The 23,098-nt window shown below is 42.9% G+C and overlaps 1 protein-coding gene across 1 annotated transcript in view; it reads left to right on the top strand.

Moving 5' to 3' along the window:
* The first annotated feature begins 2,933 nt into the window (after positions 1 to 2,933).
* Positions 2,934 to 23,098, top strand: part of LOC126108845 (translation initiation factor IF-2) — a 165,711-nt gene continuing 145,546 nt past the window's right edge. The window contains exon 1 of the mRNA XM_049914212.1: positions 2,934 to 3,089. Coding sequence (XP_049770169.1) covers positions 3,070 to 3,089 — 20 coding nt within the window. The 5' untranslated portion in view covers positions 2,934 to 3,069. The remainder of the gene's footprint in view (positions 3,090 to 23,098) is intronic.

Consider the following 23,098-nt stretch of genomic DNA (forward strand, 5'->3'; position numbering starts at 1 on the left):
GCCTCACGTGTTCCAACTTTTCTGCGGAATCCAAACTGATCTTCCCCGAGGTCGGCTTCTACTAGTTTTTCCATTCGTCTGCAAAGAATTCGTGTTAGTATTTTGCAGCTGTGGCTTATTAAACTGATAGTTCGGTAACTTTCACATCTGTCAACACCTGCTTGCTTTGGGATTGGAATTATTATATTCTTCAAGTCTGAGGGTATTTCGCCTGTTTCATACATCTTGCTCACCAGATGGTAGAGTTTTGTCAGGACTGGCTCTCCCAAGGCCGTCAGTAGTTCCAATGGAATGTTGTCTATTCCCGGGGCCTTGTTTCGACTCAGGTCTTTCAGTGCTCTGTCAGACTCTTCACGCAGTATCGTATCTCCCATTTCATCTTCATCTACATCCTCTTCCATTTCCATAATATTGTCTTGAAGTACGTCGCCCTTGTATAGACGCTCTATGTACTCCTTCCACCTTTCTGCTTTCCCTTCTCTGCTTAGAACTGGGTTTCCATCTGAGCTCTTGATGTTCATACAAGTGGTTCTCTTATCTCCAAAGGTCTCTTTCATTTTCCTGTAGGCAGTATCTATCTTACCCCTAGTGACATAAGCCTCTACATCCTTATATTTGTCCTCTAGCCATCCCTGCTTAGACATTTTGCACTTCCTGTCTATCTCATTTTTGAGACGTTTGTATTCCTTTTTGCCTGCTTCATTTACTGCATTTTTATATTTTCTCCTTTCATCAATTAAATTCAATATTTCTTCTGTTACCCAAGGATTTCTACTAGCCCTCGTCTTTTTACCTACTTGATTCTCTGCTGCCTTCACTACTTCATCCTTCAAAGCTACCCATTCTTCTTCTACTGTATTTCTTTCCCCCATTCCTGTCAATTGTTCCCTTATGCTCTCCCTGAAACTCTGCGCAACCTCTGGTTCTTTCAGTTTATCCAGGTCCCATCTCCTTGAATTCCCACCTTTTTACAGTTTCTTCAGTTTTAATCTACAAGTCATAACCAATAGATTGTGGTCAGAGTCCACATCTTCCCCTGGAAATGTCTTACAATTTAAAACCTGGTTCCTAAATCTCTGTCTTACCATTATATAATCTATCTGATACCCTTTAGTATCTCCAGGGTTCTTCCATGTATACAACCTTCTATCATGATTCTTAAACCAAGTGTTAGCTATGATTAAATTGTGCTCTGTGCAAAATTCTACCAGACGGCTTCCTCTTTCATTTCTTAGCCCCAATCCATATTCACCCACTATGTTTCCTTCTCGCCCTTTTCCTACACTCGAATTCCAGTCACCCATGACTATTAAATTTTCATCTCCCTTCACTATCTGAATAATTTCTTTTATTTCATCATACATTTCTTCAATTTCTTCGTCATGTGCGGAGTAGTAGGTGTGGGCTTCGTATCTATCTTGGCCACAATAATGCGTTCACTATGCTGTTAGTAGTAGCTTACCCGCATTCCTGTTTTCCTATTCATTATTAAACCTACTCCTGCATTACCCCTATTTGACTTTGTGTTTATAACCCTGTAGTCACCTGACCAGAAGTCTTGTTCCTCCTGCCACCGAACTTCACTAATTCCCACTATATCTAACTTTAACCTATCCATTTCCCTTTCTAAATTTTCTAACCTACCTGCCCGATTAAGGGATCTGACATTCCACGCTCCGATCCGTAGAACGCCAGTTTTCTTTCTCCTGATAACAACGTCCTCTTGAGTAGTCCCCGCCCGGAGATCCGAATGGGGGACTATTTTACCTCCGGAATATTTTACCCAAGAGGACGCCATCATCATTTAATCATACAGTAAAGCTGCATGCCCTCGGGAAAAATTACGGCCGTAGTTTCCCCTTGCTTTCAGCTGTTCGCAGTACCAGCACAGCAAGGCCGTTTTGGTTATTGTTACAAGGCCAGATCAGTCAATCATCCAGACTGTTGCCCCTGCAGCTACTGAGCTGCCCCTCTTCAGGAACCACACGTTTGTCTGGCCTCTCAACAGATATCCCTCCGTTGTGGTTGTACCTACGGTACGGCTATCTGTATCGCTGAGGCACGCAAGCCTCCCCACCAACGGCAAGGTCCATGGTTCATGGGGGATCACAATAAAAGGTTGTTTATTCGTCACACGACCGGTTTCGGGCTTGCGCCCATCCTCAGGTGTTTATTCATTCATTTACATGTTTATACTGTTGGGGATCAATAAAGATGAGGCACCATTATTACAGTTATGCTTCATCTTTATTGATCCCCAACAGTATAAACATGTAAATGAATGTATAAACAACTGAGGATGGGTGCAAGCCCGAAACCGGTCGTGTGACTGGTAGCGGATATTTTTCTACAGCCGATAAAGGAACAGTCACGGAGTTCGACAGCATCCACTATGGATAAAATTCATTATTCCGTTTTGCTACGAACAAGTGAAGAATAGTCATTCTGATCGGCAACTTCCGAACCGGGTAGCCATCGAAAGAAGGAGATTGTCAGCTGATAGTGACAAAGTTACTTCCGCCGTTCAGTTTTGCTCTGGGCAGTTTAGACTCCTTTCAGGAGTTGTTTACTTCTAAACAACTTGTTCCCGTTACCGCCGATGTCCAGCTTTTAGAATGGAGCACAGAGGGGGGGAGTTTTTTAAGTCCGAATTCGTGGCGAGACGGTAGCGCCAGGGCAAAGTGTTTGACACATCGCAGCACATCCGTGGGGACAGAGAGAGAGAGAGAGAGGGAGAGAGAGAGAGAGAGAGAGAGAGATTGGAACGCGCCCGAAGTCGCTACGGAGGGGAGTTTTGAGGGAGGTTGGTGACGGGGGGGAGGGGAGGGAGACACACACAGTGGTGCCAGAGAAGGCTCTCGCGGAAGGGGGGGAGAGGGAGAGGGAGAGAGAGAGAGACGGGGATAGAGAAATACCTCGCGCCCGCCGTCCGACCACCACACAGCTGGAGAGAAAGGCCGAGCCGAGAGTTTGGCCCGCACCTGGTGGGGGAGGTTATAAGAGCGGCTGCAACCCGGCGCCCGCTTTCAGTCTTTCGTCGATCGCCACCGTAAGAGGACGCCGCGAGAAATGAACAAGGCCGTGTTGGCGTGAGTACCGCACAAGCCGCTGCCATCCTGCTCTCTGCCTCTGGCTCTGCGGCTATTCCTGCCTTTGTTTCTAAGTACTTCTTTACTTGCTTGTTCTTTTTTTGGCATTCGCTCCTGTTGTCTATGCAGCCGCATTACAAGATTACTCCAGATCTTGCGAACAATAGCAACAGGTGAACAGGTAGTTAACGTCTTTAGCTTTCCAGTTACCTGAATTATTTTTTTTATTTATTTATTTTTTTTTTTGCTTTTTTTGTTTTTAAGTGTTCAACAATTTTTACGTTTCGCTCGTCTTGACCATGCGACTATCTACGTATTACAAGAGTTCTTAAGCTTCGAATCTTATTTTGTTTTCATTCGTGCACAAAATGTTGCAAAGATTCAGCCGTCCTAGACTGCCCCGTTAGGTGTTGGACTCTGTACCATATCGTTGAGAAGTCACTCAGACAACGGACTGCACTATCATCGTAAATATGAGATTCACTTGTTATTGGTACAACAGAAACCATTAGGTATTACTGGAGGCGACGAATGTTCCACAGATGTGAAATTTACACACCGTATGTGCTCCTAGAAAGCGAAATATGATCTCTAAAGTTATAAATGTGCATAATCGAGCTATCTTTTTTTTTTTCTCGTACTGTCCATGCGGGTGCCTACGTATTACAAGATTTCTCAACCTTCGAAACTCACCTTCTTTTCATTCGTGCACAAAATGTTGCAAAGATTCAGTCCTCTCAGACTGCCTCGTTAGGTGTTGGACACTGTACCATATCGTTGAAAAGTCACTCACATGATGGATTGTACTATCTTCCTAAATATGAGATTCACTTGTTATTGGTACAACAGAAACCAGTACGTATTACTGGAGGCGACGAATGTTCCACAGATGTGAAAGTTACACACCGTATGTGCTCCTAGAAAGCGAAATATGATCTCTAAAGTTATAAATGTGCATAATCGAGCTATCTTTTTTTTTTTCTCGTACTGTCCATGCGGGTGCCTACGTATTACAAGATTTCTCAACCTTCGAAACTCACCTTCTTTTCATTCGTGCACAAAATGTTGCAAAGATTCAGTCCTCTCAGACTGCCTCGTTAGGTGTTGGACACTGTACCATATCGTTGAAAAGTCACTCACATGATGGATTGTACTATCTTCCTAAATATGAGATTCACTTGTTATTGGTACAACAGAAACCAGTACGTATTACTGGAGGCGACGAATGTTCCACAGATGTGAAATTTACACTCCGTATGTGCTCCCAGAAAGCGTAATATCATCTCCAAAGTTATAAATGTGCATAATCGAGCCATCTTTTTTTTTTTCTCGTACTGTCCATGCGGGTGCCTACGTATTACAAGATTTCTCAACCTTCGAAACTCACCTTCTTTTCATTCGTGCACAAAATGTTGCAAAGATTCAGTCCTCTCAGACTGCCTCGTTAGGTGTTGGACACTGTACCATATCGTTGAAAAGTCACTCACATGATGGATTGTACTATCTTCCTAAATATGAGATTCACTTGTTATTGGTACAACAGAAACCAGTACGTATTACTGGAGGCGACGAATGTTCCACAGATGTGAAATTTACACTCCGTATGTGCTCCCAGAAAGCGTAATATCATCTCCAAAGTTATAAATGTGCATAATCGAGCTATCTTTTTTTTTCGTATTGACCGTGCGGTTGCCTACGTATTACGAGATTCCTCAAGCTTCGAAACTCACTTTGTTTTCATTTGTGCAGAAAATGTTGCTAAGATTCAGTCCTCCTAGACTGCCGTTAGGTGTTGGACACTATACTACATCGCTGACAAGTCACTCAGACAACGGAGTGCACTATCATCGTAAATATGAGATTCACTTGTCATTGGTACAACAGAAACCAGTACGTATTACTGGAAGCGACGAATGTTCCACAGATGTGAAAGTTACACACCGTATGTGCTCCTAGAAAGCGAAATATGATCTCTAAAGTTATAAATGTGCATAATCGAGCTATCTTTTTTTTTTTCTCGTACTGTCCATGCGGGTGCCTACGTATTACAAGATTTCTCAACCTTCGAAACTCACCTTCTTTTCATTCGTGCACAAAATGTTGCAAAGATTCAGTCCTCTCAGACTGCCTCGTTAGGTGTTGGACACTGTACCATATCGTTGAAAAGTCACTCACATGATGGATTGTACTATCTTCCTAAATATGAGATTCACTTGTTATTGGTACAACAGAAACCAGTACGTATTACTGGAGGCGACGAATGTTCCACAGATGTGAAAGTTACACACCGTATGTGCTCCTAGAAAGCGAAATATGATCTCTAAAGTTATAAATGTGCATAATCGAGCTATCTTTTTTTTTTCTCGTACTGTCCATGCGGGTGCCTACGTATTACAAGATTTCTCAACCTTCGAAACTCACCTTCTTTTCATTCGTGCACAAAATGTTGCAAAGATTCAGTCCTCTCAGACTGCCTCGTTAGGTGTTGGACACTGTACCATATCGTTGAAAAGTCACTCACATGATGGATTGTACTATCTTCCTAAATATGAGATTCACTTGTTATTGGTACAACAGAAACCAGTACGTATTACTGGAGGCGACGAATGTTCCACAGATGTGAAATTTACACTCCGTATGTGCTCCCAGAAAGCGTAATATCATCTCCAAAGTTATAAATGTGCATAATCGAGCCATCTTTTTTTTTTTCTCGTACTGTCCATGCGGGTGCCTACGTATTACAAGATTTCTCAACCTTCGAAACTCACCTTCTTTTCATTCGTGCACAAAATGTTGCAAAGATTCAGTCCTCTCAGACTGCCTCGTTAGGTGTTGGACACTGTACCATATCGTTGAAAAGTCACTCACATGATGGATTGTACTATCTTCCTAAATATGAGATTCACTTGTTATTGGTACAACAGAAACCAGTACGTATTACTGGAGGCGACGAATGTTCCACAGATGTGAAATTTACACTCCGTATGTGCTCCCAGAAAGCGTAATATCATCTCCAAAGTTATAAATGTGCATAATCGAGCTATCTTTTTTTTTCGTATTGACCGTGCGGTTGCCTACGTATTACGAGATTCCTCAAGCTTCGAAACTCACTTTGTTTTCATTTGTGCAGAAAATGTTGCTAAGATTCAGTCCTCCTAGACTGCCGTTAGGTGTTGGACACTATACTACATCGCTGACAAGTCACTCAGACAACGGAGTGCACTATCATCGTAAATATGAGATTCACTTGTCATTGGTACAACAGAAACCAGTACGTATTACTGGAAGCGACGAATGTTCCACAGATGTGAAAGTTACACACCGTATGTGCTCCTAGAAAGCGAAATATGATCTCTAAAGTTATAAATGTGCATAATCGAGCTATCTTTTTTTTTTCTCGTACTGTCCATGCGGGTGCCTACGTATTACAAGATTTCTCAACCTTCGAAACTCACCTTCTTTTCATTCGTGCACAAAATGTTGCAAAGATTCAGTCCTCTCAGACTGCCTCGTTAGGTGTTGGACACTGTACCATATCGTTGAAAAGTCACTCACATGATGGATTGTACTATCTTCCTAAATATGAGATTCACTTGTTATTGGTACAACAGAAACCAGTACGTATTACTGGAGGCGACGAATGTTCCACAGATGTGAAATTTACACTCCGTATGTGCTCCCAGAAAGCGTAATATCATCTCCAAAGTTATAAATGTGCATAATCGAGCCATCTTTTTCTTTTCGTATTGACCGTGCGGCTGCCTACATGTTACAAGATTTCTCGAGCCTCGAAACTCACTTCGCTTTCATTCGTATACAAGATGTCGCCCAGATCCAGTCTTCCTAGATTTCCATTAGGTGTTGGACACTGTACCACATCGTTGACAAACAACCGAGATACAGAGCATACGGAATATCTTCGTAAATATGAGATTTAATTTGTATAGTAGAAACCAGTACTTACTGCTGGACGGTGAATGCTTCACAGATGCGAAAATAACCCACCGTATGCGGCCCTAAAAAGCATAATATGATCTCTAATGTTGTAAATGTGCAGAATCGAGTTATCCTTCTTTTCGTATTGGCCACACGACTGTCCGTGTGTTACATGATTTCTCAAGACGTGAACACACATCTTACACCTTGCTTGGTTCGTAGGCAACACCGATGCGGATGTAGAGGTGGGTTCGACCTCGCTACATTGTCGTAATGCGGCAGACAGCGTCCATCACCGACCAGGACGGAACAATATGGGCGACATTTGTAATGTAGCAGATCAACTGGATGAATATTTCTAATGTGCAGGGCGAAAAAGTTCTACAGTATCAAAAGTAACGTGCTAACAGGAACTCTAATGCTGTTAATGTGCATAAACGAGCTATCTTTTATGGAGAACTTTTGTACTTTTTTTTTTTTGGTCTTTGCTGGTTCTGACTGTGCAACCGCTGTACGTATTACAAAAATCCTCAACCTTTCTTCACTCATATCCCATATCTTGCAAAGAATACCTGCAGTGAAAAAGTACCATTTGTCACTATGCCGCATCGTCGACTATTAAGATATCACTATATGGAGTATCTAATGTTGTCGATGTACGTAATCAGATGGGACACCGTTGGAAATGAACAAGTCTTTTTTTTTTTTGGCGAGAGTAGGCCAAAATCGAGTGAGCGCTCTCCGTTAATAAGGTAGCTTTGCAGAGGTATTCATTTTTTTAAAATTGAAGTATAAGGGGCGATTAAAAACGTTGTAGGGAGCTGCTCCAGTGTGTATGCAACATAGCTCGACTCCGATGCCGGTATGTAAGCACCGACGTCTAGCCAAGGAATGAGTGTGGCATTCGTGTGCGGTAAATACGGAAACATGAACTTTGGCAACGTTATTACGAAATGCATCAAAACAGGACCAACATGATTTTAGTCTTTTTTTTTTTTGGTTGCCGAAGGACAAACACCGGTAGACACGCATCGGAGAATGAAGAATGTCTACGGGGCAGTATATCTGTCCGAAAGAACGTCCTCTCGACCTAAGAAGTTCGAGAACGAGCCATCTGCTGGAGAGGAGATACCGACCCTCTTCCTTGATTATCGGGACGCACTGGTTATTGATTTCAAGGGCTCTCGTGTGTCCGCCACTGGGGAACGGTACTGCGCAGTGCTGGAGAAATTACGGCGTGCAATTGAAGGTGTAACGCCTGGGAAATGCTCACGGCGGTTTTGCCTGACTGACACACCAAATGTGGAATTACGGCCTCCGAAAGGAAACTTTTTCGTGACAAAGAAGTAAAAATACCTACAGCCGTCCTTATAATTTTATTTTGTCGTTGCCAGTTTCAGCGCTTCTGTGCGTCCGTCATCTTCAGGCGTGTGAGCACTGCAGCCATCAACTTTTTGGTGGCCCCTTTATATTTATTCACTTATTTTTCGCATTTGGTCGTAATGGTTCGAGGAACGGACACGCCAAATAGCACTAGCCATATACGGGCCATTTCACTGCCTTCTAACTCCATCTACATTTAAGTGTGAAGACTTCTGCGCTCCAATGGGAATTTTTTTTTTCAGTGGGTGTCATTTGGTTTTACTGAGGGTCAACACAATACCATGTTACTTGACATGAGCTTCTTTGTCGCCTCCAATGTGTGATTTTTACCTGTCCATGTACTTGTGAGGGAAGACAGTTTTACAACTGAAACTTCCTGGCAGTTTAAAACTGTGTGCCGGGCCGAGACTCGAACTCGGGACCTTTGGCTTTCGCGGGCAAGTGCTCTACCATCTGAGCTACCCCGTCCTCACAGCTTCGGTAGCTCAGTTGGTAGAGCACTTGCCCGCGAAAGCCAAAGGTCCCGAGTTCGAGTCTCGGCCCGGCACACAGTTTTAAACTGCCAGGAAGTTTCGTACCAGCGCACACTCCGCTGCAAAGTGAAAATCTCATTCTGGAGTTTTATACAACTGTTGCAACCACAGTCAAAGGTTGTTAATAAATCTTTCTAACTAGAACTGGCTGGCTGATTGTTCATATTCATTCATTTATATTCAGAACCTGTATTCAAAATTGTAGAATATAAAATTGTTCGGTGACGATCCTGTCTTCTATTGGTGCATCGTAAGGAATCACACAAAGACCTGGGTGAACCTTCCACCTTGCACGACGGACGGTAGCTCCCGTTAGATGTGGGTATATCTGTGATAATGTGTGTGGTATACTTGAGAGAGAAAGAGAGACTGCGACAGTATCTCGATACAAGATTAGTGTTGAACGTGTTGAACCCGTCACTTAGGATAACTGTTTAGGGGGTAGCGATAAGAAGTGGAGTGAGGTGGCGCGATGACGTAAAGTCAGCATTACCGAAGGCGGATGGCCTTGGATTTATTTTGAGGTTTGTGAGGAAGTACGGAGATGGCACATATGACGTCAACAGTTACAGAGGAGTGTTCCACTCTTCGCGGTCCTGATCAAGTAGGAGGTTCGGCAGTCAGGGGATGGATTCAGGGCCGTCCACCTAGTCTAGTAACAGGGCGATACAGGCCCTACCAGAGGAACTCGTGGAACTTGGAAGGGAATCTTCGGAAGAGAGACAACGTAGCTGTTGCCAAACCCTATTGGCTTAATTCAGACTATCTGTACTGGGAGGTGACTGTGCCCCCGTAAGGCTGGCAATGTCGTACATCTGGCGTAGGGGCCATCAGGATAAGGCGGGACGGGTCAGAAGGCAAACAGAGAGCCATGTATACAGACAGTCATTGATACGCAAATGGAGCTGGAAAGCTCAGTCGATAATATTGGTAATATGTAACCCCTCTCCCCTCCCCTCCCCCACCGCCACCTGTAAGGTGAAACTTCCTGGCAGAATAAAAATTGTGTGCCGGACCGAGACTGGAACTCGGGACCTTTGCCGAACTCGGGACCTTTGCCTTTCGCCGTAAAGTGCTCTACGACTCTACCAGATTTTTTTTTTTTTTTTTAAGTGGACATCACATGACATCCGTTGCAGCTCGTTGTTGATCCCTTCTCTCAGTTTTTTTTCTATTACAGAGACCACCAGCTCTCTCACCGCCCGAAAGCTGAGCTTCCAAAACACCATTCGGGCCCCGTCCCCACAACTGTACTTCAGCCAGTACCTCGTCTGCTCCCTCCTCCATTCTGGCACTGTAGAGTGGTCTCCGCAAGACCTGTGTGTGGTTTTACTAGTTGAAGCTCAGTGTACTTTTACAACGTTGATTCAGTCTTGAGTTTGAAACTGCTCGCCCATTGTCGCAGGAAGGTGGCACATCCTGATTCATTGCCACACCTACTAAGCCATGAAGTACAAGGCGCCTCAGAAAGATTAACTGACAGAATTGGAGATTACAGGGAGGCCAACGGCGAAGTTGTCGCCGCTTCGGTGATAGAAATGCTTCCCAGACGCGAAGTTGCTGCTACTGCACTGATACAGATTTTCGCAGACAAGATTAATTTGCATGTGCTTTTGGTGAAAGCGCCCCCCCTCCTCCCCCCCCCCAAACCAACACGAATACATTCACGAGAAAATGAGGAGACAACAAAGCTATGGAGTCGACGAAATCTGGTGATAACCTTTTTACTTTCGCCGGCCGGAGTGGCCGAGCGGCTCTAGGCGCTACAGTCTGGAACCGCGCGACCGCTACGGTCGCAGGTTCGAATCCTGCCTCGGGCATGGACGTGTGTCATGTCCTTAGGTTAGTTAGGTTTAAGTAGTTCTAACTTCTCGAGGACTGATGCCACAGAAGTTAAGTCCCATAGTGCTCAGAGCCATTTGAACCATTACCTCTGGTGCTCTGACAGTCATGGAAGGACATTTGCTACCACTGGGGTGGATTCTCACACGTGACGTAACAGAGTTTTAAAAAAGTCCCGTATATATAAGCATCGTGCTGGACAACTAGCTCTCCACGCCCTATTGCGAAAATTTTTCATTCGGTCATCATCAGCCATACCTCTGAGAGCATCATTTGCACCCAGAAAATGTGCAGAGTGATCCAGAACTCCACTGACAAGGTTTCGGACGTGGTGGTATGCAGCGAAACTAGAGAAGAAGGTCTAAAAAATGGGCTCTAAAATGCACATCTTAAGAGCTATGTGTCCATGTTTATCTCTGTTACAGTCAGACATGTGTCTTCTACGGCAAGCTCTTTGCTTTCCATATTTTGAGGGGCGGTAGTATGGAGCAAAACGAGAAAACACGGGGCTTTAAAGTGCATACCTTAAGAGTTACGAGCACTTCTTCAGTAGATGTGTTCTGCAGGCTGCAGATGAACAAGTGCTAATGACTCTTAGGGTATGCGCTTTAGAGGCCAAGTTTTCTTGCCTTGGCCCATACTACCGCCCCTCATAATATTGAAAGCAACGAGTTTTCACTAAAAGAGATGTGTGCGATGGTAGCGAAGGTAAACAAGCGCTTGTATCTCTGAAGGCATGCATTTTCGTTAGTGTTTACTAGACTTTTTTCTGGTTTTAGTCAATACCACCACCTACAAAAGAGTGTAGGTGGAGTTCTGACTCACCTACAACTAATATATATATATATATATATATATATATATATATATATGCAGATATTTTTATGTGTGGTACTTTAATATGTACTCACATCACTGTGCAAGTTGTTATATATATAACAACTTGCACAGTGATGTGTGTACATATTAATGTAACACACACACACATATATATATATGGGTATAAGTGCAGATATTTTTGTGGTACCTTAATACGTACACACATCACTGTGCTAGTTGTTTTTCTCATGAGATGAACATCCTTCCCACAAACAGGTCCCAAACTTCACTACCTGATGTTTTCTGCATGGCCATAGCTGCACACTAACTGTAAGTTGACTACGCCTGTTAGTATACACCAACTATTTTGCATCCACACTTCAACCATGGGACCCAAGGTCCAGGGTAAAAAAAAACATTAATGGCTCGCTCTTGCCACACGTACTTGTACTACCCAACCTAAAAACATATGACTTGTAATGGCTATAATCACTAGCCTGAAAATAAAGTAAGTATCGGTGTAATGTTCTGTGGTCACCGTCACTAATGTAATGCCTGCTACTACTCATAGAATTCTATTGCTTGTCCTCATTATGCTGTTCATTATACTCAACAGATCCTACAATTCTTCTTCACTTTCACTGAGGATAGCAATGTCATCTGTGAATCTTTTTACTGACATTCTTTCACCCCGAACGTTAACCCCACTCTGGAACCTTTCTTTTATTTCTATCACTGCTTCTTCTGTATTCAGATTGATTAGTTGTGGTGGAAAACAGCATCACTCTTCCGTTTTAATCTGAAGACTTTGTTCTCGGTCTGTCCTCTTGGTCCTTGCACATATATTATGTTATCCGTCTTTTCCTATAACAGGTAGATATTTTTGTGGGAATTTCTAACATCTTACACAATTTTACTTTGTCGAAAGTCTTTTATAGGTAGACAAATCCTACGAAGGTGCCTTGATTTTTCTGGAATTTTACTTCCATTATCAAGCCAACGTCAAAACTTGCTCTCTGGTATCTTCACCTTTCCTAGCGGCAAACGTTTGGTCATCTAGTAGATGATCAATTTCCCTTCGCGTTTCTCTGTGTATCATTCTTCGTTTCTCTATGTACCATTCTTCTTAGCAACTTCTATGGTTCAAATGGCTCTGAGCACTATGGGACTTAACTTCTGTGGCCATCAGTCCCCTAGAACTTAGAACTACTTAAGCCTAACTAACCTGAGGACATCACACACATCCATGCCCGAGGCAGGATTCGAACCTGCGATCGTAGCGGTCGCGCGGTTCCAGACTGTAGCGCCTAGAACCGCTCTGCCACCCCGGCCGGCCAGCAACTTGTATACGTGGGCCATTAATCTGATGGTGCTATAGTTTTCGCACTTACCTGCCTTTGTTATCCTCAGGTTTGCGTGGATGAAATTATTTTCCGAAAGTAATCTCATAGTAACTGCATAATTTTTACTCGCCTTTCTCCTTTATATTAGCATCTCCAGCACCGCTCTGCCTCGCTCACAATACGCATACACTGTCTGATTTTCTATACCTGGCGAGGTATGTTGCCAACACAAGTTGAAGGCAAACACCGATCAAAATGTCGAAAGTTTCGCCTTTTTTTCCGCCCTAAACATTTAGCTCGGCCCCACTACACGGTTAACGAGCCATTCAATGCAGATTGCAGTTGCCTTATTATGTACGACACCTGCTGGACACTCGGCTTGTGGCGAATGAGGTGCACACCTGTTGCGTCGAACTCCAGACTGCCGCAGAAGAAGAAATCGACCTTTTGAAACTGACAGAGGGGACCTTACAGAATTTCTAGGTTAATGCACGAACATCAGTTTCCGTAATCAGTTCTCAAAACAATAGAAAAAATCGACACTGAAGATTAGAATATTGGTTAAAAACAGACTTGGTTGCAATTTTAGTTTTTTTAGTTTTCGACGACGCGTTTCGCCTTATTTAGGCATCTTCAGGTTATCTTTTCTAGCTGGACGCGAGAGGCACCAAGATCTGCATAACGCGTTCCCGTTCACAGGAGCGGATTAGAATATTTTCGAGCAATGGTTAACTGTAAGACATACGTAAATTGTTAATGTGGTCGTTAGTACTTAACTGTCTAGTGTAACAAAATATTCATAAACGTAGTGCCCGTAGTTCAACTCCCAATAGCGTGAACTGCCTTTAACTATCGTTTAAATTCCAAATACATTAACAAATAGTGATGATAACTAAAAAATGTTGAATCGTAACTTTTTTAAAAATAACGCGTTCTTGTTTTCAATTACTAACCATCTGAAGATAAATTTAAATATCATAGAGACATGCACAGTAATTTATTGTTAAAAGAAAAAAAAGCATGTACACATCAATAACACTGTTTAATCACTAGAAGGAAAAGAGGCACTTCATTTTGTACTTGACGTTCCGCATTTTACTCAGTACATTTTAATGCATCGCGACTACAGGCATTTCCATGCTGTCAGTAATTAAAAATAGAAAAATGTTGGTATGGAAAAATTATGATTCATTATTTGTTAATTAACATTTCTATTTGTTAGTAAATGTGAATTTAAATAAAAGTAAAAAAAATGTGTCATCGGGATTCGGACTAGCGACTTTACCGTTACAACACTACGGCGCTACGACTACATCTATACTCTCCAAGCGACTTCGGAGTCTGGCGGTGGATACTTTTGTCACTTCCCCCCCCCCCCTCCCCCTCCCTACCTTTTCTGTTCCTGGGCCGAATGGTTCGCAGGAAGAACAATAGCTAGCAAACTCCAGTGTGGGCTTAAATGTTTCTAAGTCTTACCTTCATTGTCTTACCGCAAGATATACGTAGGGGCAAACAATATGCAGGTTGACTCTTCTAGGAATGCACGTTCTCAGAACTTTTAACAATAGACCACTCAATAATGCAGAATGCCTCCCTTGCAGCGTCTGAGCATCTCTTGTGATGCGTTCACATGTGCTAAATGAAACTGTAACGAAACGTGCTGCCCTTCTTTGTATCTTCAGCCGTTTTCTTACTCTCCACACATTTTATTTTACATGTTTTGTTTTCTTTCTGCCGACTTCAAATTTCCTTCCTTCTAACATTCAAGTTATTCTCTAGTCCCTCACGGAAATGACGCATATAAATTTCACTCTCAACCAGCAAAGTCATTCGGCTACCCCCAAGTGAATCGTCCCCATCCAACGCATCAAAATAGCTCGAAGACTGGAAATACCAAACGTATCGAAACGTTGTTATTAACTTCTTCTGCTAAGGCAGTATGTGGGCTCACCTCCTGAATACATAGCTGCTTTAATCAACGCATTGCTCTCGTGCACACAATCCTGATTCCAAGGTAGTCCAGGTGGACGCCGACAAACAGACCTTGAAATTTCTCATCCATGGCCAAGAGGTTCGGCTGCTCTGAATTCTGCCCGTTGGATCACAAGTCGAAAGTCACCGGTTTACTGCGTCCCGCCCAACTACTAAGTAATTTAAAAACCATGTGATATGTTTCCATTATCGAGCACACGATGACTACGTCATGAGCTATACTACGATGATTCGGTGAAAATATTAGGAAAGTGCATTAAAGTACTAAAATACGTTAAAAGAATTTCTAGATTACAAGAAAACAGAGATTTTTTTAAAAAAAACCTGACGTTTTAAATTTGAAAGACTTATCATTAAATGCGTATGGATATTTGTTGTTGTTGTGGTCTTCAGTCCTGAGACTGGTTTGATGCAGCTCTCCATGCTACTCTATCCTGTGCAAGCTTCTTCATCTCCCAGTACCTACTGCAACCTACATCCTTCTGAATTTGCTTAGTGTATTCATCTCTTGGTCTCCCTCTACGATTTTTACCCTCCACGCTTCCCTCCATCACTAAATTGGTGATCCCTTGATGCCTCAGAACATGTCCTACCAACCGATCCCTTCTTCTAGTCAAGCTGTGCCACAAACTCCTCTTCTCCGCAGTTCTATTCACTACTTCCTCATTAGTTACGCGTTGCACATACCTAACCTTCAGTATTCTTCAGTAGCGCTACATTTCGAAAGCTTCTATTCTCTTTTTGTCTAAACTGTTTATCATCCATGTTTCACTTCCATACATGGCTACACTGCACACTACTTTCAGAAAAGATTTCCTCATACTTAAATCTACATTCGATGTTAACAGATTTCTCTTCTCCAGAAATGCTTTTCTTGCCATTATCATTTTACATTTTAGATCGTCTCTACTTCCACCATCATAAGTTATTTTACTGTCCAAACAGCAAACCTTATGTACCAGCTTAAGCATTTCATTTCCTAATCTAATTCCTGCAGCGTCACCTGATTTACTTCGATTAAATTCCATGACTCTTGCTGTGCTTTTGTTACTGTTCATTTTATATTCTCCTTTGAAGTATTGTCCATTCTGACCAGCTGTTCTTCCAAGTCCTTTGCTGTCTCTGACAAAACTACAACGTCATCACCAAACGTCAAAGTTTTTAGTTCTTTCCCCTGTACCTAAATTCCATCTCGAAATGTTTCTTCGGTTTCGTTTACTGCTTGCTCAATGTACAGATTGAATAACATCGGGGATAGCCTACAACCCTGTTTCGCTCCCTCCTCAACCACTGCTTCCCTTTCATGCCACTCGACTCTTACATCTACCGTCTGTTTCCTATATAAGTTGTACATAAACTTTCGCACCCCTGTATTTTACCTCTGCGTAATTACAACGAGCGTATTACAGTCAACAATGTCAAAAGCTTTCTCCAAATCTACAAAAGCCAGAAACGTAGATTTTACCGATTGAGACTCTGTGACTATTCTTTTTCAGCTAACGTTTATTGCGCTTAGGGATTATAAGCGCAAGAAAGGATAGGGGAGTCTTTCGGTCTGTTTGATTCACTCACAAGGGAACATCCCCATCGCACCCCCCTCAGATTTAGTTATAAGATGGCACAGTGGATAGGCCTTGAAAAACTGAACACAGATAGATCGAGAAAACAGGAAGAAATTGTGTGGAACTATGATAAAATAAGCAAAATATACAAACTGGGTCGTCCATGCATAAGATAGGCAATATTAAGGGCAATGTGAGCCGAGGAGCTCCGTGGTCATGTGGTTAGCGTGAACAGCTGTGGAACAAGAGGTCCTTGGTTCTATTCTTTCCTCGACCGAAAATTTTAACTTTTTATGTTCAGTTTATGTGAAAAACTCTTATGTTATCATCACTTTTTTTGGAGTGATTATTACATCCACAAGAAAACCTAAATCGGGCAAGGTAGAAGAAACTTTTCACCCATTCGCCAAGTGTACTAGTTAGGTGGGTCGACAACATATTCCTGTCATGTGACGCACATGCTGTCACCAGTGTTGTATACAAAATATCAGACGTGTTTTCCTGTGGAGGAATCGGTTGACCTATGACCTTGCGATCAAATGTTTTCGGTTCCCATTGGAGAGGCACGTCCTTTCGTCAACTAATCACACGGTTTTGCGGTGCGGTCGCAAAACACAGACACTAAACTTATTACAGTGAACAGAGACGTCAATGAACGAACGGACAGATCATAACTTTGCGAAAATAAAGAAAGCAAAATTTTCAGTGGAGGGCAGATTTGAACCAAGGACCTCTCGTTCCGCAGGTGTTCAGGCTAACCACGGGACCACGGCGCTCCTCGCGTACCATTGCCCTTAATACTGCCTATCTTATGCATGGACGACCCAGTTTGTATATTTTGCTTATTTTTTCATAGTTGCACACAACTTCTTCCTGTTTTCTCTATTGATCTGTGTTCAGTTTTTCAAGGCCTATCTACTGTGCCAACTTATAACTAAATCTGAGGGGGGTGCGATGGGGATGTTCCCTTGTCAGTACGCGGGCGTAATGCGACAGGGAGAAACTAACATTAAACCAAGATACTCCACGACGCAACACTGGTGCAAAGCCAGCTCGACATTCCAATTTTTAATATTTACAGTGTATCTATAGGTAGATGAGTCAACGGTCTTGCTGCAATGGTAACGCTATTGCCGCCAGATCAGCGAAGTTAAGCGTTGTTGAGCTTGGCTAGTACGAGGATGGGTGACCGCTGTTGGCAAGCGGTTTGCACACAGCCCTTATGAGGCAAAACTGAGGAGCTGCTTGATTGAGAATTTGCGGCTCCGGCCTCGTAAACTGACATACGGCCGGGAGAGCGGTGTGCTGACCACGTGACCCTCCATATCCGTATCCAGTGACGCCTATCGCTTATGACGACACGGCGGTCGGTCGACACCATTATGCCTTCAAGGCCTGTTCGGACGGTGTTCGTTTCTGTTCAGCGTACATTCAGAAAGACAGTTCTTTATTGCTCTACTACAGTGGTTCCTTAACAGGCGATAATTACCCCCTGAGGGGTAAAAGGTAATTTTCTGAGGCGTAAAAACAAGAGGTCCAGCTGTCTTCTAGTCACGAAACTACATTGTTTTTAAAAGATCACTACGATTTTTTACTGTTTCGTAGGAGTTTAAGACAGATTACATAAATTATCAATCATTACATTTTTTTTATTTCAGAACTAGCATTAGCGCGTGGGACTGTGTGGCGACCGAGCGAGGTGGCGCAATGGTTAGCACACTGGACTCGCATTCGGTAGGACGACGGTTCAATCCCGTCTCCAACCATCCTGATTTAGGTTTTCCGTGATTTCCCTAAATCGTTTCAGGCAAATGCCGGGATGGTTCCTTTGAAAGGGCACGGCCGATTTCTTTCCCAATCCTTCCCTAACCCGAGCTTGCGCTCCGTCTCTAATGACCTCGTTGTCGACGGGACGTTAAACATTAACCACCTACCTGCCTACCTACTGTGTGGCGGACGTTACAGCGTGTGAAACGAGTGTATGAACATCTTCCTCACATAGTCTACCTCAACACACATACAGGGCTATTACAAATGATTGAAGCGATTTCATAAATTCACTGTAGCTCCATTCATTGACATATGGTCACGACACACTACAGATACGTAGAAAAACTCATAAAGTTTTGTTCGGCTGAAGCCGCACTTCAGGTTTCTGCCGTCAGAGCGCTCGAGAGCGCAGTGAGGCAAAATGGCGACAGGAGCCGAGAAAGCGTATGTCGTGCTCGAAATACACTCACATCAGTCAGTCATAAGAGTGCAACGACAATTCAGGACCAAGTTCAACAAAGATACACCAACTGCTAACTCCATTCGACGACGGTATGCGCAGTTTAAAGCTTCTGGATGCCTCTGTAAGGGGAAATCAACGGGTCGGCCTGCAGTGAGCGAAGAAACGGTTGAACGCGTGCGGGCATGTTTCACGCGTAGCCCGCGGAAAATTGGCTCATGCCACAACTGGAGACCGACAGCGCCGACTTCATCTTTCAACAGGATGGTGCTCCACCGCACTTGCATCATGATGTTCGGCATTTCTTAAACAGGAGATTGGAAAACCGATGGATCGGTCGTGGTGGAGGTTCACGATCAGCAACTCATGTCATGGCCTCCACGCTCTCCCGACTTAACCCCATGCGATTTATTTCTGTGGGGTTATGTGAAAGATTCGGTGTTTAAACCTCCTCTACCAAGAAACGTGCCAGAACTGCGAGCTCGCATCAACGATGCTTTCGAACTCATTGATGGGGACATGCTGTGCCGAGTGTGGGAGGAACTTGATTATCGGCTTGATGTCTGCCGAATCACTAATGGGACACATATCGAACATTTGTGAATGCCTAAAAAAACTTTTTGAGTTTTTGTATGTGTGTGCAAAGCATTTTGAAAATATCTCAAATAATAAAGCTACTGTAGAGCTGTGAAATCGCTTCAATCATTTGTAATAACCCTGTACTTTCTACTTCGTACCGTGCATCTGTAACAGTAAAAACTAGAACATGCGTATCACGCGTGTTTAAAATATCCCATAAAAATACCTTGTGCGAGTTGTAGGCAGTTCTAGCAACGGACCAGAAACTGATTCGTAAATCGCTTTGCGGCAATAAACGAACTAATTCGTGGCACAACACAACAGCAACTTTGGAATGGTTATTACACTGTCGTAGGGCCTTCACAAATATTATTAGGGGGCAGTCATCAGATACAAAGCACTGGCAGTGTGCAGCCTTCCAATTTTCGCGATTTCAGAACTAAGTAGAACAGCAGCCAAGTGAATTACAAATGAAAAGACTAGCGCAGACTTCTGCGTTTGGTTGATTTTGGATAGGGTGCCGTGGTAAGGGCGAACCAAATTTCATTAGGGAGAGAAATGGTGCAGAGAAACCGCGTTTTGTAACGAATGTCCGCTTTCAATGTCTTTTCTGAGGAGGATTTGCATGTTGCAACTGAGAACTGCTTCATCATTCGATAAAAGAAGATTGTTAGAAATAAGCGGTGCCAAATGTCACATTAGATGGAGACTTAATAAAACACCTACAAAAACGAAATATAGTTTATCTTTCATCATTTTAAAAAATAAAAGTGTTCAGAGAAAATTGTTTTCATTCAAAATTAATTAGCGCTAATGTTGATGACGGGGATGGGGGACAGGGTTACTAGCACTTAGGGGTAAATGTCTAAAGAGGTTTGGGAACCACTGTTCTATAATCATTACAATTAGAGGTGTTAATCATACAGAAAAAAATCATATTATTTTTATTTCTTGTGTTGCTTGGTGAGACGAACGAAGACTCTATGGAGCTGCGATATTTTGAACTTGTACCGGTAATTCTGTCTAAAATCTTGCAAGACGCTGCCCTACTTCACAGCTTCGTGCGTGACTAACCCGTATCACAAAATGTTGGCGGAACAGTCACAGCTACGATTTATCGTGTGATCGTTGCAGGCTCCTGGCTGTATACGAAGAATGATCAGCGCCCGAACAAATTGCGGGTTCATAATTGCAGTACCTCTTACGTTGCACAAAGCCTCTGCGACTTACGTTCCGAGATAATGAAAAAAAATAAAAATAAAAAAGCACACAATCCGCAATTCTACCTACGTAACGGCGGGGATATGGCGAAACATATAACTAACGTATTCACAAGTATTTCCACACGGCGCTGATTTCTCGTTCGTTACGTAACTATCGATTCCAGCCGCAGTCGATGTCTATGCTCGCGCGCAGAACTAGCAACGCCGCGCTGCGAGCCAGGGGTGTTTTGTGTGGCGCCGGTCTAATGGGCCGCCAGTCGGACGGTCGTCTTAATCGATCCTGCCTTTTCGGCCGCCCGGGACCTAGTCTGCTTTCTCGTCGCCGTGGGAGGGAAAGTTTCCGGGCCAGGAAAAGCGGACGACCCGCGCTACGGAGAGACAGACTTTATAGTTGGCTTTTTCCCTTCCTTTCTTGTCCCCTCGGCTGCGTAACTCTTAGTACAAAGGGCCACCGGTGGACAGTCGTAAATTTTTCTCGCTTCTCCACAGGGAGTGGACGAAATAATCCGTTTACGTCAGTGTAGGGTGGCGTTATCATCCAGCAACTGTGATAATGCCTCGCGAATGGTGCTCAATACAATTTCGGAGCACAGTTCTCCCTTGTAGAAGAAGGTCGAAACGCCAGAGTATTCTAGTGAAATGCAGAAAGAAATGTAGGTATTGACAACTTGTCCTCAACCAAGCCAATGGGACTACGAGCATTTCAGCATACGGTTAGCGATCACCACTGTAAACAATCTACATCTACGTCAATATTCGGATACCACATAACAGTGTGTGACGTAAAACCCGCTTCCCTTGTTCCAATCGCAAATCTTGCGTAGAAATAATATTGTTGATGAACCTCCAGTTAGCTCTACTTTATTGAATTACATCGAAAGAGCCCTTTATGAAAGTGAAGTAATATACTATCCGATTCTGACTCATAACATGTATTTCCCCATATATAAACCATTTTTGTCAAAAGTGAATGCGAGAATATTTGTGTAATCGGTTAATTTACTACCAATTAGCATGACTTTTTCACCTGATACGGTTGTGGAATAAAAGAGATGACTAAATCACAGGTTTTAAACTTCACTACACTGTGTCCAAGCAGCCATTGACATAAACATAAGCGAAGCGATCGTCAAAGACCAGAAAACCGCAGGGTCACGCAACAGCCTACTTACCCATGACGTCACTAACGCTCTTCGGCGAGCGCTTCACTTATGTTTATGTCAGTGACTGCTTAGACAAAGTGTAGGGAAGTTTCAAACCAGTGATTTGGTCATCTATTTTATTCCACAACCATCAAGTGAATAAGTGACGCCAATTGCCAGCAGATTAGCGCATTACACAAATGTTCTCGCATTTACTTTTCACAAAATTGGTTTATATAACAGAAGCTACACACTATTATTAATTCCATTCACGTTTTTGTCTTCACAACTTTTCCGCATGTACCAGTTTTAAACACTCACTGTTTTATCACCTCTTGTTATTGTTATGTTATTAAGTTTTTAAACTTTAGGCTGCAGAGCGGCGTATTACGCTGATGCCAGCCTGCCTTCTCTCTGGGGGAGGGGGAAGTCGAAATACAATAAAGCAAAAACATTACTTTTGCTTTACTGAAGTCTAATAGATTTTGATACTTGGAATTCTTGAGAATGGCGTAAAACTGTAATCTAGATTGTGGAATAAAACCTGTTGTTCAGTCAAATGTAGGTTATATCTTTCTAAAATTTCTACACCAAAGTAATATCACATTCGATGTTATGTATGTACTCTGTCGGCAAAGTGTCTTTCAAATAGAGTTAATAGTACAGAAGTACTAAATTAAGTATTACTACGGGAACATAGTAACTGACAAACTTTTTTTCCTTTCAACATTTTTGGGGGATTTAAATGTTCGAAATTACGTGTACAGTTTGTTGTAAAGCGCTAAGTGCTTTTATTTTCAAATACTGGATAAATATAGTCTGGGTAACTTAAATGACTTTTGAGTTACACCGCAATGAGACACATATACGGTTTCTATCTGTAACATGCATACTTGACTTACTCTGTTAAACTTATAAAAATTTTAATATAGATGAGAAGTATTCTCTGCCATGCACTTCACAGTGGTGTGCCGGATTTAGATGCAGATAGAGGACCACCACAGAGATAGAAAATGGTAATTACAGATCGCAAGTACCGAGATTCCCACGGAAGACTGCTAGCAGCTGCAATATCCTCTCGAAGCAGTGAAAGTGTAGGAACCTGGGCACATGGGAAGTCACCCAGTCAGCCCAATAGGTGATTAATCAGCCAAGTCTCGCCTAGTTTCTCACTCTCCATTTCGTAGGACATTCGACTTCCCGGACGTTCGTTTACCCAGGCGACATTATCGTAATTATCCCATTTGCAAGCGCAAGACGAATCCTGTAGCTTTCTATTCCTTGTGATCGCGTGAGATCGAGGCCAAGGCACACCATCCATTTCCAGCTGTGTTCACTTTTGTAAGGGACGTCTTATTTTGAAAATAGATGTTTATTGTAATACTTCTACAGCAGTTAATGGCTGAACTGTATGGTGCAAACTTC

Source organism: Schistocerca cancellata, chromosome 11 (assembly GCF_023864275.1).
Source record: "Schistocerca cancellata isolate TAMUIC-IGC-003103 chromosome 11, iqSchCanc2.1, whole genome shotgun sequence".
Classification (NCBI taxonomy): Eukaryota; Metazoa; Arthropoda; class Insecta; order Orthoptera; family Acrididae; genus Schistocerca; species Schistocerca cancellata.